The sequence below is a fragment of the Urocampus carinirostris genome, chromosome 15, assembly GCF_059441175.1.
Source record: "Urocampus carinirostris isolate Australia breed hairy pipefish chromosome 15, RoL_Ucar_1.0, whole genome shotgun sequence".
In the NCBI taxonomy this organism is placed as follows: domain Eukaryota; kingdom Metazoa; phylum Chordata; class Actinopteri; order Syngnathiformes; family Syngnathidae; genus Urocampus; species Urocampus carinirostris.
The window spans coordinates 2,734,905-2,751,868 of NC_142363.1; the positions used below are offsets into that span (position 1 = coordinate 2,734,905).

The 16,964-nt window shown below is 45.6% G+C and overlaps 1 protein-coding gene across 1 annotated transcript in view; it reads right to left on the reverse strand.

Moving 5' to 3' along the window:
- Positions 1–16,964, reverse strand: part of kif6 (kinesin family member 6) — a 102,757-nt gene that overhangs the window by 16,448 nt on the left and 69,345 nt on the right. The window contains exons 14-15 of the mRNA XM_088354682.1: positions 6,521–6,623; positions 5,774–5,829 (exon numbers count right to left, since the gene is read on the reverse strand). Of these exons, the coding sequence (XP_088210808.1) occupies positions 5,774–5,829; positions 6,521–6,623 (159 nt within the window). The remainder of the gene's footprint in view (positions 1–5,773; positions 5,830–6,520; positions 6,624–16,964) is intronic.

The window sequence follows — 16,964 nt, forward strand, 5'->3', positions numbered from 1 at the left end:
TTGCGAGATGATTTATGGTTCCCAATTTTTTGTGTGTGTTGAATAAATGAAAATTAGAAAAACAGTATAGGGCAGCACGGCAGCGCAGTGGTTAGCACGTGTGTGGCACAGTTCTGAAGTCATGAGATCGAACCTTCCTGTGTGGAGTTTGCATGTTCTCCCAGTGCTTGCGTTGGTTTCCTCAGGGCACTGAGGGGTTTCCTCCCACATCCCCACATCCCAAAAACATGCATGTTAGGGTAATTGGCCGGTCCAAATTGTCCCTAGGTGTGAATGAGCGAGTGATCCGTCTGTCTCTGTGTGCCCTGCGACTGGCTGGCAACCAGTTCAGGGTGTCCCCTGCCCACTGCCCGGAGACAGCTGGAATGGGCTCGAGCACTCCCGCAACCCTACTGAGATAATGGATGGATGAATGGATGGAAAAAAAAACAATAGCCCTAAGGTCAACATGGGTTGTAATATCAATATCATCCTTGTCTGATTTAGCAATCAAACGTGTAATTTGTTTGCCGTTGAAGGCTCTGAAAAGATTAAATAGCCAGAGATATGGTTTGCGTTAGGTGAAATTTGGGGTTTTACTATCTATGTACATGGCCTACAATTAGAAAATCTGGGTTTAGCTTCTCTTTCTGTCACAGAACGGAGCGGGAAACAGGAAATAAGGACCTATTTGCGTAGACATACTCACAATTTATTGGGGGAGAATGAGGAGGGTGCGCGCACTCGATCCGGGGATCGATGGTCCCGGAGTGGATTAGAAATCCAAACAAAAGAAAAGTTGTCAAAAACAAACAAACAGATCAGACCAAAAACAAAACAGGATCAAACGCAGGCAAACCGACAGACTAGGCATTTCTCGGAACCAAACAGAGCTTGCAGAAATCTCAAAGAAGGTTCACAAAAATCTCACAGGTTTAACAAAGTTTAACAAACGCTCAGGCAAAGCACAGTTAGAAGGAACGCGTTTAAGTACTCAAAAAAGAAATCAGTCAATGCACCTCAGCCAGTGCCCATGGGCAGGGCCAATTGGGCGCTGCTGCAACCGCGCCAAAATCCAGCGCCACCCGGCTGGGACCGCCATGGCAACCGCGCCCAACGTGACACTTTCTGTATGCAGCCTTCATAAATGTACTCCCGTTTTCTTTGAAGTTATTTTTTGGATGTGAAACCACATTATTACGGTTTGATGTGAAAAACATCATTACCACGTCTGATTCATCAATGAAATTGATGACACTATAAAAATAAAATGTGTATTTGTCTGTTAGGAATCAATTAAGAAATATGAAAAAAAAAATTGACACAATGCATACCATGTTGCGGCTCTCATTTTCTCCATCCTACTCTCTCCCCACCTCTCTCACTCTCTTTTCCCCCTTTTTGCGTTTTACTCTGTCTGTCTCTCTCTCTTTCTATCTGTCCCTCTCTTTCTCTCTCTTCTACTCTCCTCTTCTTAGGGCGGGCGACATCGCGAGCAACCCTGGCCCCCAGTCCAAATGCCAGTGGTGCTTTCGAACCGTTCGCTGCGACCACACCCCAATCACCTGTACTACCTGCCCACAGGGCTCCCATAAATCATGCACCGGCCTGTCCGAACGTACTAAGGACTTCAGAGGCTTTGTATGCTTGGTTTGCTTTGGTCACACCCCGTCAGGCCTGTCGGCACAGGACAGTCGCAGCCCCCTCTCCTTCGGAGAACTACGGAGCCTCCCACAAGCGAGTCTAGCGCTACTAGGGATTACCTTAGGCGCCTTGAGTGATTCAACAACAACAACAGCAGCAGACAGGAAAAACATACAGAGTCATCAACACAGCTTTCACAATAATTGGCTGCTCTCTTCCCAGTCTGGGGATTTTAGGTGTGCCCTATAATCCGGAAAATACAAAAAATATTTTTGACTATTTATCCTGGGATTTTTCTTATTTAGCCTTTAAAGTCTTTATTACGTTTTTAGCCTGGAGTTCCATGTTTAACCTTATTGTAAGAAATGTTTAAATACGTTGTTATCAATGACACTCTCGACAATTCTAATGTTTATGTTCTTCCTGGACTAGTGCATGCAGGTGAGACAAATCGTATTTAATCTTGCAGTGAATGGGTAAGGATGCCAGCAAACTAAAGGCCCACAGCTGTAAGATGACCTCATGCACCCGCTTCGCCTGATCTCTTCTTCTGGTTCAATCAATCTACAGTGTGCCCATTGTTTTTTTGTGATTGAATGTGTTTATTTTGCCTTTTTACCCATAATAATGGGCCCCCCAAAGAAAAAGAAAACAGTAACAACAATGAATGAGTCGAAAAAAGAAAAGATTACGAAATGCGAAATTGTGTCTGCCATTAAAACACTGCTTCAAAGTACAGTGAATTATTTAGTTTTTTATCTTTATCACTACACATTTTTAATAATACCTGTTGTTTAGGTACATGGTTTCATTAATATTTTGGGTACGTCTTTCCATAAATACGAACCTATTGACATTAAAAAGCAGTAGATTTTGTCACGCACAATCCTTCTACAGAATATTTAAAAAAAGACAACGACAAAAACATGTGATTGTTTTAAACCTGAAGTTGGAAACCTTTACCAAAGCAGGAAAAGGCAGAAGAGACGCAATACAGATAATGAAGGGGAATCAAATACAAAATAGGAAATATTTTTGGGGGACACAAGCTGCATAACTCCTCCACGCCTGCTGCATAAATCATAAATTCCTTTCCACATCCTTAGGCTCTGCGTGAACAGTTGGTCTTTCAAAATAAATGTATATTCACCGTTTGGACCTCAAACTCCGAACATATGCTCCTCGGGTGATTTTCAATTCCACGAGCACGCAAAGTAGCCAAGAATAATCCTGTAAACCAAAGAAATGTTTGGACAGGGGCTGCTGCTGCTCGTCGCTTTGAAAAAGAACCCAAAGCCGAAATAACATCCAACAGACAACGAAGTCAAAAGCTTCCATCTATATCAAGGGTCGCAGCCCGAGGGCCAACTGTGGGGATATATACATATATATATTAAAGGCGGCACGGCGGCGCAGTAGTTTGCGCGTCGGCGGCACAGTTCTGAGGTCAACGGATCGAATCCTCCTGTGCGGAGATTGCATGTTCTCCTCGTGCTTCCCCTGTCCAAATTGTCCCTAGGTGTGAATGAGCGAGTGAGTTGTTTTTCTCTGTATGCCCTGCGACTGGTTGGCAACCAGTTCAGGGTGTCCCCTGCCCACTGCCCGAAGATAGCTGGGATGGGATCCAGCACCCCTGCGACCCGGGTCAGTTGTATTGACATTTCGTTCTGTGTGCATTGTTACAAAGAATGACAATAAAAGTAAATTCTATTCTATTCCATTCTATATATTTTTTGCAAACAGTGAATCATTTTTATCAGAACTTTTTTGTAGAAAACCCATTTTGGCCCAACCTCACTTCCAAACTATCTCCGCTGGCCCCCAAGTAAATTGAGTTTGAGACCATATTGCTCTGCTAAACTCTACATCGAGAGACAAATATTGCGTTTACTTTCCAAGCAGCGCTTCCAAGATGGCAGGCGAGCACACCGAGCTTAATATTACAGCAACACTTTCCAGCCAGAAGAGGCGACCACCATCCACTAAAAACACTCCTCATCTCGAAGGAATGTAGCACCATGTGTCGAATTAAGCAGTCGGATTCAAAGCTACCAAGACGTTCTCTCGCTGATTTTCCAAATTCGAATCGACTTTTATGATTCAAAGTTTTTTTTAAATTGGTAGAAAATATTTCTATGCTGTAGCTCAGGGGTCGGGAACATGTGGCTTGCGAGTCGGATATGGCTCTTTTTATGAGTGCTTATGGCTCAGAGATAAAATAGAACTTGCCCAATTATTCATTGTCATTGGCACCCATGTGAAGCCAAGTCTATAAAATAGTGGTGAGGTTTGGACACAAGTCTACCGTATTTGTAAGGCGCATCGTGTTATAAGGCGCACCTTGTTATAAGGCGCACCTTCAATGAATGATATATTTTTAAACTTTTTTCATACATAAGGCGCACCCCATTATAAGGCGCTATAAGTGCATGCTGGTTTAAGATCAGGTAATTGTGCAATTTTGTAATTGTAATCCTGTGCAGTCCTTTGAGACATTTTTGTGATTAAGGGCGTCATAAATAAATGTGACTTAACTTGACTTGGCTACAATAGAGGATGTAGTTACGTTATCCAACCGTTAGATGGTGCCACGCTAAAGGGAATGTCAACAAAACAGTCAGATAGGTCAGTCAAACTTTATTAATAGATAACAAACAAGCTTTCCACAACTCCATTCACTCCCAAAATGAATAAACAGCTGTTTTATTATTTTCTCTGAGGTAAAGCATTTTCGTGACACATCTTCAACATCTTTGAACAACAGCAAGGCATAACATTTTACTTTTCCTCCATTTAGTCAACACGCAAAAAAACGTCTGATACTGTTATGGTAAATTAAACGTTAGTGCAATCGCAATATAGTGACACTCGTAATGTAAAAAAACAACGAGTGCAAAACAATAACAGTAAAGCAATAACATAATAACTGTAAAATGTAAAACGTTGTAGTGGGTTTTACATAATTCACACATGGAACCATTGTTCAGTTAGCAAGTTCCTAGGGGGACTCTTAATTCTGCCGGCTCGAGCCACTCTCGTGTTTTGGTTTGTTTTGTAAGCTTCGATTGCAAGTTTAAATGTCATTAAAGCAGCTTTCGTTGGCACCTTTGTTTGACACTCCGCCTACGACTCCCGTCTCTGCCCGCTACAACGTAAACACACACCAAGTAGGACCACCTCTGAATTCTTTGATGTTAAGTTCCCGTGCCAGCGCTGTTGCCTTCATTCGAATAGTTATTGTACTGACACTTCTACTTGCTGCTCTTTGTTCAACAACCCACTGTTCTAACTGTGGCCATCTCGCTTTTATTGCCACGGAAACTTTGTTTATTCTTCCTTACTTGGCCATCGATTCATTAATGTTGAACTCTCTCGCTGCTGCTCTATTCCCGTGTTCTACTGTGTGACTGATCGCCTTGAGTTTAAACTCTGTTGTAAGCGTGTCTCTTAATAGGAGCCATTTCAGGGTCTTTATACAAACGCACAAATAAAAGAGAATCATTGTTTAATATTTCCCAGTATGCACAGCGCACTTCTTCTTCTACATGAAAAATGGAGTCGGTGGCTGCTTACCGTAAGTTGCGAGACCTTGTAATTCAATATTGATCCATATATAAGGCGCACCGGATTATAAGGCGCATAGTCAGCCTTTTAAAAAAAAAATCAGATTTTATGTGCGCCTTATAGTGCGGAAAATACGGTAACTAAAGTTTACAGTCAAGGTGTCACACCAACAGACCCCGTTGTGGCTGTAAATCGCTAAACAACCCTTTTCAAGGAGGCTCAATAAACTCTTTTTACATTGTTGAGACACTTTATGAAGAAAAGCCACAAAACAATCTGTAGCCCAAGACAAACATTTTGCTCATAAGTTCTAACAAAAAACCTAGACCAATTTGATTGGGTGATCGGTAGGAACGGGTGGAGTTATACACAGTGCATCTTGACTTATTCTCCTTGCCTAGCGCTGTCCATACTGAAGGTAAATACGTTGGTATTTTTATTTGCAGTATTGTTTGACATAAAAAAAAACGTGTTCACACCTTGTTTTGAAACCATTATGACATGATGATCAAAATGATCAGAAAGCTTAATGAAGCAAATTTGACATAAACATCAAATTATTATTTTATTCTTGGAAATAACTTACTAATATTTTCCTTGGCACTTTGAAGTTGCTCTCCAAGATTCCTAGCTTCTGCTGACCTGTTAGAAAACAATAAGGGTGTCGAATATTAGTGTAGTGAACTGGTCGTCTACAAATGGCCACTTTGGGAAACGCCTAAACCTACCTTTAAAAAATGTGTAAAACACAAGTTTTTCAGATTGTAATAAAATTTGACAAGGCACCAGGTAAGGCTTTAATCTATTAACTTACCTGTTTTCCAGATAAGAAGCTCAGGCTACATTAATGTGCAAGTTTTACTTGCAATAAATAAATAAATAAATCTGACAAGAATAAAAACATTCTATTTCTGTGTGTTCCAACACAGATTACTCATTATCTGTAACACTTGCATATGATTATTTCAGTTTGGAACAAAACTTCAGAGATTCAAAAGAGAACAAAACTGTGCATATTGTCTAAATGGTTCAATTTACTTTTACGTCTTAGATTGGGATTTTAGGCTAATTTTACAGAAACGTTGTGGGGTCAAACTCATTCACCGCTATATGTTTAAAAATTCCATTTTACTGTCACAGGGGTGGCCATGAATGAGTACATGGAAGTGGAAACAAACCCTATGCATTTGACCTCAGATGCGCTTTCCATCTCGGCAGAATGAATCCAATGGAATAACTTGGACTAATATACTTAATCTCTGCAAATTTAAAAATTGGTGAATTTAAAAACAATGTTTTGTATGTAAAACTGAAACTTTACTGTGCTTAATACCTCTGTCTGAGCAGACGCTTGTTGTTTTCAATGATGTGATAGTCTTGATGGTTTGTGATAAACGTCTCAAACGCCTCCTGCTTTCCCAATGAGAGTTCTGCTCCTATTAATAACAAAATATGGCAAAAAATAGTGTAATGCTCAACACATAAAACAAACAATTTGTCCATCAAAACCAGGAGTCTCCAAACTTTTTCAAACTGAGAGCTACATTTTGTTCCTAATTAGTAAAAAGGGCATACACTTTGATTTGAATTTCTAAAACAGCAACTTAGCTAGTTGCCACGAGCGGCTGCCTTTTCCGGCAGCTGCCCTATTGTTTTATTGTCTGCTCCTATCTTCGGTGTTTTTTCTTCCCGTTTTGACAACTACACTATGGATTACTTCTATCCTATGGACATGGGTTTTGTATTCAACGAATTTCAACTCCTTGCCCTGAAAAATTCTCGTGCCGGCGTGATGAGGGGGCCTATCGTGGAAGGAAAGCCGGAGCTAGCGAAGCGGCTAGCGGCGTTATAAGTCTTCGGTACCATCCGTAGTCATGGTAAATGCGAACTCACGACCAAATGAGATCGTCGAGTGCTGGTGAAGAACATCGAGGCGCACGGGGAGCGCAGTTGCTGTGTTTTGCGGAAACGTGGCTCACGTTTAGCATTCCGGACGCTAACGTGTAGCCACCCGGAGCTACCCGGAGCAATCCGGCTTCAACGCCGCTAAACAGAGACACGAAAGCCGGGGGGAATCGGAGAGGAGGCGGACTTGCTAACACGAGGATGTGTATCCCTGGATTTTCTCAAAGAAAAGTTTTCCATCTGCCGCAGGGATGTCGAATTTTTGGACTGGCGTGACGTCATCCACTTCGCTACAAGCACCCCAAGGGCATCATGTTCATCTGTTAATAAACAACGGGGTAGACTGCTGGAAGTGTGAATTTCCCTACGGGGATGAATTAAGTATCTATCTATCTATCTATCTTAATCGCTCAAAAGGTAGCTTGATAGTTAGCTAGTAAGGTAAACAGGTAAAAAACTGAAAGGGATCTAGATTGTTAGCTAAAAAAGTAAAAAAAAAAAAAAATCTAAAAAGTTGAATGCAAAGCTAGATAGCTAGTCAGAAAGGAGGTCAACAATGAGATTGATAACTAGCAAAAAAGGCAAATTGTTAGCTAGATAGCATTTGAAAAATGTATAAAGTTACCTAGATACCTTGCTAAATAGCTAAAATTGTCATGATTACCCAAGTGGAGCCACCTGGGGTAATCATCTGGCGCGCTGGAATGCGCTTCCTGATTGGTTTATGTTCCCTTTTTAAGCATGCTACGCGGAGACCTCTTCGTCGGAGGATACTTTTTACCCCGTTTGACTCGCCTGATTTTCCTGTGTATTTTTGACTTGTTTACCTGATTCTGCCTGCCTCCGATCCGACCTGCTTCCGTTCCACGCTACGATCTTCTCTCCAGTCCCGGTAAACTCGACCTGCTTCCGTCCCACGCTACGATTGGCTACGTGTCCCGAAGTTGTCTTCACGGCGTTGCTGCTGACGTTCGACGGTCATCGCGTCTCCCGCTAACCCTGTACGCTTCCCCAAATAAAAGACTTGTAACGAACGCTCTGGGGTCTCCTGCTCTGTTCTGGTTCCCCCCTGACAGAATCCTCCGACCAGAATGGACCCCGCGTTCGTACATATGCCCCCTGACGACTATGAAAGCCAGAACCAGCAGCCCAATTCCCCATTAGAATGTGCAGTTCGGCAAGTCACTTCCGACGTGGCGAAATTGGCTAAGGCGCCTTCGGCCTTGTGACTGCGCAATGACTCCCATGCCTGCCTGTTCGACTCTCCGCGGCCTGCCAGTCCGACTCCGACTCCGCGGCCTGCCAGTCCGACTCCAACTCCGCGGCCTGCCAGTCCGACTCCGCGGCCTGCCAGTCCGACTCCGCGGCCTGCCACTCCGACTCCGCGGCCTGCCACTCCGACTCCGTGGCCTGCCAGTCCGACTCCGACTCTCCGGTCTGCCACTCCGACTCTGCTGCCTGCCAGTCCTGATTCCGACTCTGCTGCCTGCCAGTCCTGATTCCGACTCTCCTGATTCTCCTGTCCTGTTTGCCGGTTCTGAGTCGACTCTCCTGTCTTGCCGGTTCTGATTCTGCCTGTCCTGTTTTGCCGGTTTTGAGTCGACTCTCCTGTTTTGCCGGTTCTGATTCTGCCTGTCCTGAGTTGACTCTCCTGATTTACCTGTGTTTCCCTGTGACGTGTCTTGGGTTTATTTTTTTTTTCCTGGGGGACTTCTGGAGCCGTCCCTTGAGGGCGGGGTTCTGTCATGATTACCCAAGTGGAGCCACCTGGGGTAATCATCTGGCGCGCTGGAATGCGCTTCCTGATTGGTTTATGTTCCCTTTTTAAGCATGCTACGCGGAGACCTCTTCGTCGGAGGATACTTTTTACCCCGTTTGACTCGCCTGATTTTCCTGTGTATTTTTGACTTGTTTACCTGATTCTGCCTGCCTCCGATCCGACCTGCTTCCGTTCCACGCTACGATCTTCTCTCCAGTCCCGGTAAACTCGACCTGCTTCCGTCCCACGCTACGATTGGCTACGTGTCCCGAAGTTGTCTTCACGGCGTTGCTGCTGACGTTCGACGGTCATCGCGTCTCCCGCTAACCCTGTACGCTTCCCCAAATAAAAGACTTGTAACGAACGCTCTGGGGTCTCCTGCTCTGTTCTGGTTCCCCCCTGACAAAAATGGTAACTTGATAGATAGCTAGAAAGATAGACGAGAAACAAGGGAGCTAAATAGCTAGCTAAAAGGGTAAAAAGCTACCTAAATAGTAAGATAGAAAGCTAAAAACAAGGCTAGACATGAGCCAAAACTTTAACCAACAATAAAAATAAAATGTTTGCTAAATATCTACCCTGATCATATCCCTCGAGAGGGGTGACCGACAGCAAGACAAACACATACACAATAAACAAAGCAAATTAAAAATGTAAAAAACAATCTCGTTTGCTAAACAGCTAAAAAGGCAGGAAGATAGCTAGCTACAAAGCTAAAAAGGTAGCCAGATAGCTAGCTAAAAAAACAAACAAATTTTTTGCTCATTCGCTTTATAAAACCCATAAATTGAAATTTCCTTTTTTTGTATTTCCTGTAAAACAAATCAATAAAAAGTTGATTAAATACATTTGTGTAATACACAAATAGATTATCATTCTACTCTCTTAATTAATTGTCAAGTCAAGTCATGTTTATTTGTATAGCCCTTAATCACAAAGAGTCTCAAAGGGCTGCACAGACCACAGATTAATGCAAACCACAGACTATTTTACACCATCCCCTGATCTAAAACCTACATGAGGGCAAGGAAAAACTCAAAACCCTTAAATACCAAAATACATTTTTTTGTTTTGTCCTTGATGCCCAGAAACTGAAATTTATTTATTTGAATTTCTAAAATAAAAACGTATTACTATGTTTCTACTGTGTGATTTCAAAGTTAATTATTAAAAAAAGCGGTAGTATAGACTCAGTTAACTGTTCTTAGAGGGCATACTGGTGCACCACGTTGGAGACCCCTGTTCTAAACAATGAGTAAACTCATATGAAATCTAAGCTAATCTGAACTCTTCCAAATCCACAAGTATACCAAATGCTGTCTGGATGCCAGATGTGAGTAAAACCCCTAGCAGCAATCCCGGCCTCCCACATATAACATTACATCGATAAAAGACATGGTGTCTTCCTGTAAACAAATACACAAACATACTGTATACAGTAACCATCTATTTAGAGCACATCAGCAATTTATGAAAGAACCTACTCTCACCACAAGTCTAGTAACTTACCACACGCTAGGAAGGGACATACATTTGGACAACCCCCCCCCCAGGTGGCACTTGCTTTTAATGGGTTTATAAGGTGGTTTAACAAGCACTTTTATTAGAGTTGTAAACATCCGCTTGCACAGGTTTATGCTTAGAACGGAAAAGCTTTTGTTTTACTTGTAAATATCAAAGTCTTTAAAGCTTGGGTTAGAGATGAGATATTTACGTCCCCCGAAAAACATAAATTCTAACTTTCGATAATGCCCAAATAAAGTCCCACATTATGCTTTGGTTCGACTTAATTATACTAATTCTTTTTTATTTTAGTAGATTGGGCTGCCACTTGCCAGAGAGGGTGCTGCTCCTTTATTTTCTTGTATACAGTAATCCCTCAATTTTTGAGGTGGTCATGTTCCAAAAATGTCCCGCAATAGTCAAACCCGGTGAACTAGAAACATGTTTTCATTAGATATCAGTAACATGCGTTATAAACAACTGTAACAAAATCACAAATGTAGATCTACAAATAAAATCACCTTGCACAATGTCTGACCATTTCTTTTTTCTGCACTATGATGACTATGTTTGCACCAATGCATATGCTGACTATTTTTTTGCACTATGATGACTTTTGCACCAAATGCAATATTGCAAAACCCTTACGATACCAACGGTATCACGATAACAACTGTATGTAACATCCCACATGCCGACATTTCTTGTGTAAATACCATGTAAATTATAACTATAGCCTTATCCCCCTTGTTTTATAACCTTATCTTCTCTGTTCCTTTACCTTCTTGGCTCATACCTCACTGTGAATGTGTAAAACTGGAGTGTCATGCCCAATTTCATTGTCACAATATGTTAACCCATTTTGTAACAATGACAGTAAAGGTATATTCTATTCTATTCTAAAATCACAGAACACAATTGCAGTTGAATGAATTAATGGTTTTTATTGTGTCGTTATACAATATTACAAAATTGCAGGGCTTCTCCTATCAACATTAAAATAGCTATGTAGAGAGCAGACGGCTAGCTACATGCTAGGAACGGGGAGCCTTGAATTAAGCCAGATCTCTGTAATGATTAAAACATTACCTTAATTAATGTAGCGGTTTCCCATTAGTTGAAGCCAATGTTCCCTCTAAACTGTGCGTGTGCATAGTTGTGTACTGGCCAGACCTTCTATGCACACAAGAAAATCTGCCCAGTGCATAAAAAACAGGTCTTGAAATTGCGACTTCAGTAGCAAATTCAGCCAAAGTTACAGTGCATGCTGGAGCCCATCCCAGCCATCTCCGGGCAGTGGGCAGGGGACACCCTGAACTGGTTGCCAGCCAATCGGAGGGCACACGGGGACAGACAACTCACTCGCTCAGTCACACCTAGGGACAATTTGGACCGGCCAATTCACCTGAAATGCATGTCTTTGGAATGTGGGAGGAAAACACGTGGAGAACATACAAACTCCGCACAGTAAGGCCGGTAGCTGGATTTGAACCCACGCAGGGGTTCCCACGACCTCAGAACTGTGCTGCACATGCGCTAACCACTGCGCCGCCGTGCTGCCCTAGGTAAAAAGCTAAAACAAGAAAAAAGGAAGAAACAATTAATAGAAAAAAAGAAAAAAAACAGGAAAAAAATAGAAAAAAATAAACCATGAGAAAAAAAAATAAAGAAAAAAGGGGTAAAGAATAAAAGGTAAAAAGCATAGAGAAAAATAAGAGGGACAGGGTTTTATGGGGGACCCCTTTGATGGTCTTGTGTTGCATTTAAATAATTTACAAATATATCAAGTCAATCATTTTTGCCTACATTGTGGTTCCAAGTGTGATTAAATACAGTTCTTCTGTCACAATCACATGTATTGGGAACACCTGTGCTCAGGTTTTGGCGCCAACAGCCAGGACAGCTGATTGGCGCACCCTGTACATTTAAATCCCCAGCTTCCGGTAACACTTTGTCAGATTGTACTCATGCTACCTGTTGCCTTCAGCTCAGTAAACCCGTACCTCTGACTTTTTGCCTGTTCCCTGATTTCTTCTGATTTATCTCTGTTGCCGACCCGTTTCTGTAATCTGCCCTGCCCATCTGACTCCTGAACTCTTTTCCGAACACTACGATTACGCCTGTCCGCGACCATTCCCGCCAAGCCTTCACCCGCCTGTCAAGTTCCGTCAATCCACCAACCAACGGATCGAAGAATCCCACCTTGTCATTTCCTTCCTTTCAATAAAACCAAGAAACGAGCGCAAGTGATCTCAGTCTTCCTTTCGTCCTGTCTGACAGAACAATCGGACCACATCATGAGATCAGCGCATGTTTCTCCGAAGGAAAAACCAAGCAACTCGGAGCCTCCTTCCGCTCTTCAATGGCTACAATGGACCGAGAGTGCCGTACAGAAATCTGCAAGCTTGCGCCACGCTTTTTTAACAAGTCCAACAGCAACAAGGTCTTCTGCAACAGCAACAACACCTCTTACTACAGAACCACCAGCAAGTAGCGAGCCTGTCTGAGCAGCTGTCAAATTACTGACGTCACCATTTCCGCATTCCGTCAACCCGTCTCCGAGCCCACAAACAACCCCGCCGAGTCTTCCTTTGCTTACCTCGCATGTCTCCGAAGCAGCAGAACCCTATGTGGGCGCACCCGAAAAGTTTTGCGGCGAGCCTACCCAAGTCCGTGCCTTCCTCGCAAACTGTCGACTCATTTTTGATCCAAGGGAACCAAGGTAGTGTCCGTCATTAACCACATGACTGGGAGAGCTCGGCCTTGGGGAACCGCTGAGTTTGAACGAGGATCGGTGGCATGTTACTTGTTTGCACTATTCTCCCAGGAGATCCTGAAAGTATTCGATACTGGGTCTGCCTCGTCTGACGCATCCCGCTCCCTGCTTAACATTCGCCAAGAAAAACGTTCGGTCGCCGATTACTCCATTGACTTCAGAACACTCGCTAGCCAGAGTAATTGGAATGAGGAAGCGTTAGTGGACGCTTATCTCCACAGTTTGGCCGATTACTTGAAGGATGAATTGGTGTCGCATACTCCGCCTTCTACTCTTGACGGAGCCATTGCACTGACGGCGCGAATTGACCGTCGGGTCCAAGCACGGCGACAGGAGAGGGGAAGAACAATACGACTCCCGACGAATTCGCCCAAAGAGCCAAGTGAGTTCCAAACGCCCCGATTCCCGATGACAGTTACTCACGAAGCCATGGAGATTAATCGGGCAGCGCTATCGGCCGAAGAGCACCGGCGGCGGGTTTCTGAGGGACTTTGTCTTTATTGCGGCGGCAAGGGGCATCGAATCTCAACGTGTCCGTTAAAAGAGGGGGCTCGTCGGACAACGGAGGCGTCCGTTTGAGTTCTGCCCTTATTCCGTCCTCCGAAATCTCTCGACCTTCCCTCGAGGTGCATCTCTTGATTGCTGGTTCCCCACAGAGACTTTCCGCACTAGTGGATTCCGGGGCCGAAGCTAACATTTTGGACCTCTCCCTCGCCCACAAACTCAAGATTCCATTAAATTCCCTCGCTACTCCTATCACCGCCCGAGCACTAGATGGCCGTCTTCTGGGCACAGTTACCCATGTTAACGAACCAATGGAGATGAGACTTTCTGGCAATCATAGAGAGCAAATTCGGTTCCACCTGCTCCCATCCCCCGGCCAGCCACTCGTTTTGGGCCATCCATGGCTGGTACGGCACAACCCTCACTTTGATTGGCGTTCTGGGACCGTCATGGAATGGGGCGTCGAGTGCCATCAAACCTGTCTACGTTCTGCATATCACCCCGACCGACCCGTGGCTTCCAAGTCTCCTCATGACGTGTCCAAGGTCCCTGCCTGCTATCACCACCTACGGGAAGTCTTCAGCAAAGCCAAGGCCACTTCCCTTCCTCCACATCGCCCCTATGACTGTGCTATCGACCTTCTGCCTGGCTCTACTCCCCCGCAGGGTCGTCTCTATCCCCTTTCTGTACCCGAAAGACAGTCCATGGGGGAATACATCTCGGAGGCCTTGGCAGCCGGAATAATTCGGCCATCCTCTTCCCCGGCTGGAGCTGTTTTTTTCTTTGTTGGCAAGAAAGATGGTTCCTTACGACCGTGCATTGACTACAGGGGCCTTAATGATAAAACAGTTAAGAATCGCTACCCTTTACCACTGCTCGCCTCCGCCTTTGAACTGCTGCAAGGGGCCACAGTGTTCACTAAACTGGACCTCAGAAACGCTTATCATCTGGTCCGTGTCAGGGAGGGAGATGAATGGAAAACGGCTTTTAACACTCCCACGGGGCACTATGAATATTAAGTCATGCCTTTTGGTCTAACACACGCCCCCGCCATCTTCCAGTCCCTTATCAACGACGTGCTGCGTGATGTACTCAACAAGTTTGTGTTTGTCTATCTGGATGACATTCTGATTTTCTCTAATTTCCTGGAGGAACACACGCAGCACGTCCAACTTGTCCTTCGACGACTTCTAGAGAACTCCCTCTTCGTTAAGGCTGAGAAAGGTGAGTTTCACGCCCAAACTGTGTCATTCCTGGGGTATATCATCGCGGAGGGGAGATTGGAGATGGATCCTGCGAAAGTGTCTGCAGTCACCTCCTGGCCTGTCCCCACGGATAGCAAGAAGCTCCAGCAGTTCTTGGGTTTCGCCAATTTTTACCGACGATTTATTCGGAACTATAGCACGGTAGCGGGTCCCCTGACGGCTCTCACTAGCCCCAAGGAAACTTTCAGATGGTCTCCTGCGGCCGACAAAGCATTCTCTGCCCTCGATTTTTGACGGCGCCCATCCTCCAAGTACCTGACCCGGGGCGTCAGCTAGTTGTTGAAGTGGATGCCTCGGACGTTGGTGTTGGGGCTGTTCTCTCCCAAAGGTCAGCCGAGCATCAAAAGATGCACCCCTGTGCATTCTTTTCACGTCGCTTAACCCCCGCCGAACGCAATTATGACGTGGGGGATTGTGAGCTGCTAGCAATAAAATTGGCCCTTGAGGAATGGCGCCACTGGCTGGAAGGGGTGCCAGTTCCGTTCCTAGATTGGACTGACCACAAGAATCTTGAATATATCCGTTCTGCTAAACGTTTGAACCCGAGACACCCGTTTTAACTTCACCCTTTCCTACCGCCCCAGGTCCCGCAATGTCAAGCCAGATGCCCTCTCTCGCCAGTTTCAAAAGGAGGACAATCATTCCCAGGGTCCAGCAGCCATCCTTCCTGAGTCCCGGTTACTGGCCACTCTCACCTGGGACATCGAAGACCGCGTCAGGGAGGCCCTCCAAGACCAAGCAGGCCCCAGTACTTGTCCAGAGGGGCGGCTATTCGTCCCAGAAGCCCTACGGTCGGAGGTCCTTCAATGGGGGCACGACTCTCGCCTCTCCTGCCACCCGGGTGCTACCCGCACCAGCAACTTCCTGGCCCGACGTTTCTGGTGGCCCTCATTGGCTAAGGACGTCCAGGAGTACGTCGGGGCTTGCCAAACCTGTGCCCGGCAGAAGACTTCGAATCGGCCCCCTGCCGGATTGCTTCAACCTTTACCAGTCCCCAGCCGTCCTTGGTCCCACATCTCCTTGGACTTAGTTACTGGGCTGGCTGCCTCGGAAGGGATGACAACCATCTTGACGATTGTAGACCGGTTCAGCAAAATGGTCCACTTCGTGGCCTTGCCCAAACTTCCGTCCGCCAAGGAGACGGCGCAGGTGGTCCAGCTGCATGTCTTCCGCCTACATGGAATCCCAAAAGACACTGTTTCAGACTGAGGTCCTCAGTTTGCCTCGGGATTTTGAAAAGAGTTCTGCCGTCTCCTGGGGGCCCCGGTCAGTCTCTCGTCCGGGTTCCATCCGCAATCTAATGGACAGTCTGAACGCCTCAATCAGGAACTGGAGACGGCTCTCCGCTGCCTGGTTTCCCGTGAGCCTCTTTGCTGGGCGCAACAGCTGGTATGGGTGGAATACGCCCACAACTCCCGTGTCTGCTCCTCCACTGGCATGTCTCCCTTCCAGTGCGTCTATGGCTACCAGCCACCCTTGTTCCCCAACCAAGAAGAAGAGGTTTCCTGTCCGTCAGCTCTTGCAAATGCCCGTCGCTGTCGTCGCACTTGGGCTCAGGCACGGGCTGCTCTTCTTCGGGCCGTCCAAAGTTACTCAAAGGGGGCTAACCGATGAAGAATTCCGGCCCCGACGTACCAGGTGGGCCAGCAAGTATGGTTGTCCACCAAGGACCTTCCACTCCGGGTGGAGTCCAAGAAGTTGGCCCCCCGATTCCTGGGACCATTTCCGGTGGACAAAATTATTAGTCCGTCGGCAGTCCGCCTGCGCCTGCCCAGCACCATGAGGGTTCACCCGACGTTTCATGTTTCCCGCATTAAGCCTGTTCGCCAGAGTCCTCTGGTATCTGAAGTCCCCACCCCCAGCCCCTCGCTTCCTGGATGGTGACCCTATTTACACCGTGCAACGTCTGCTCCGCTCTCGTCGTAGAGGACGTGGTCTCCAATATCTTGTGGACTGGGAGGGATACGGCCCGGAGGAACGATCCTGGATCCCCACCCGGCAGATCTTGGATCGCTCGCTCATCTCCGAGTTCCACCGCCAGTATCCAGATCAACCTGCTCCTCGC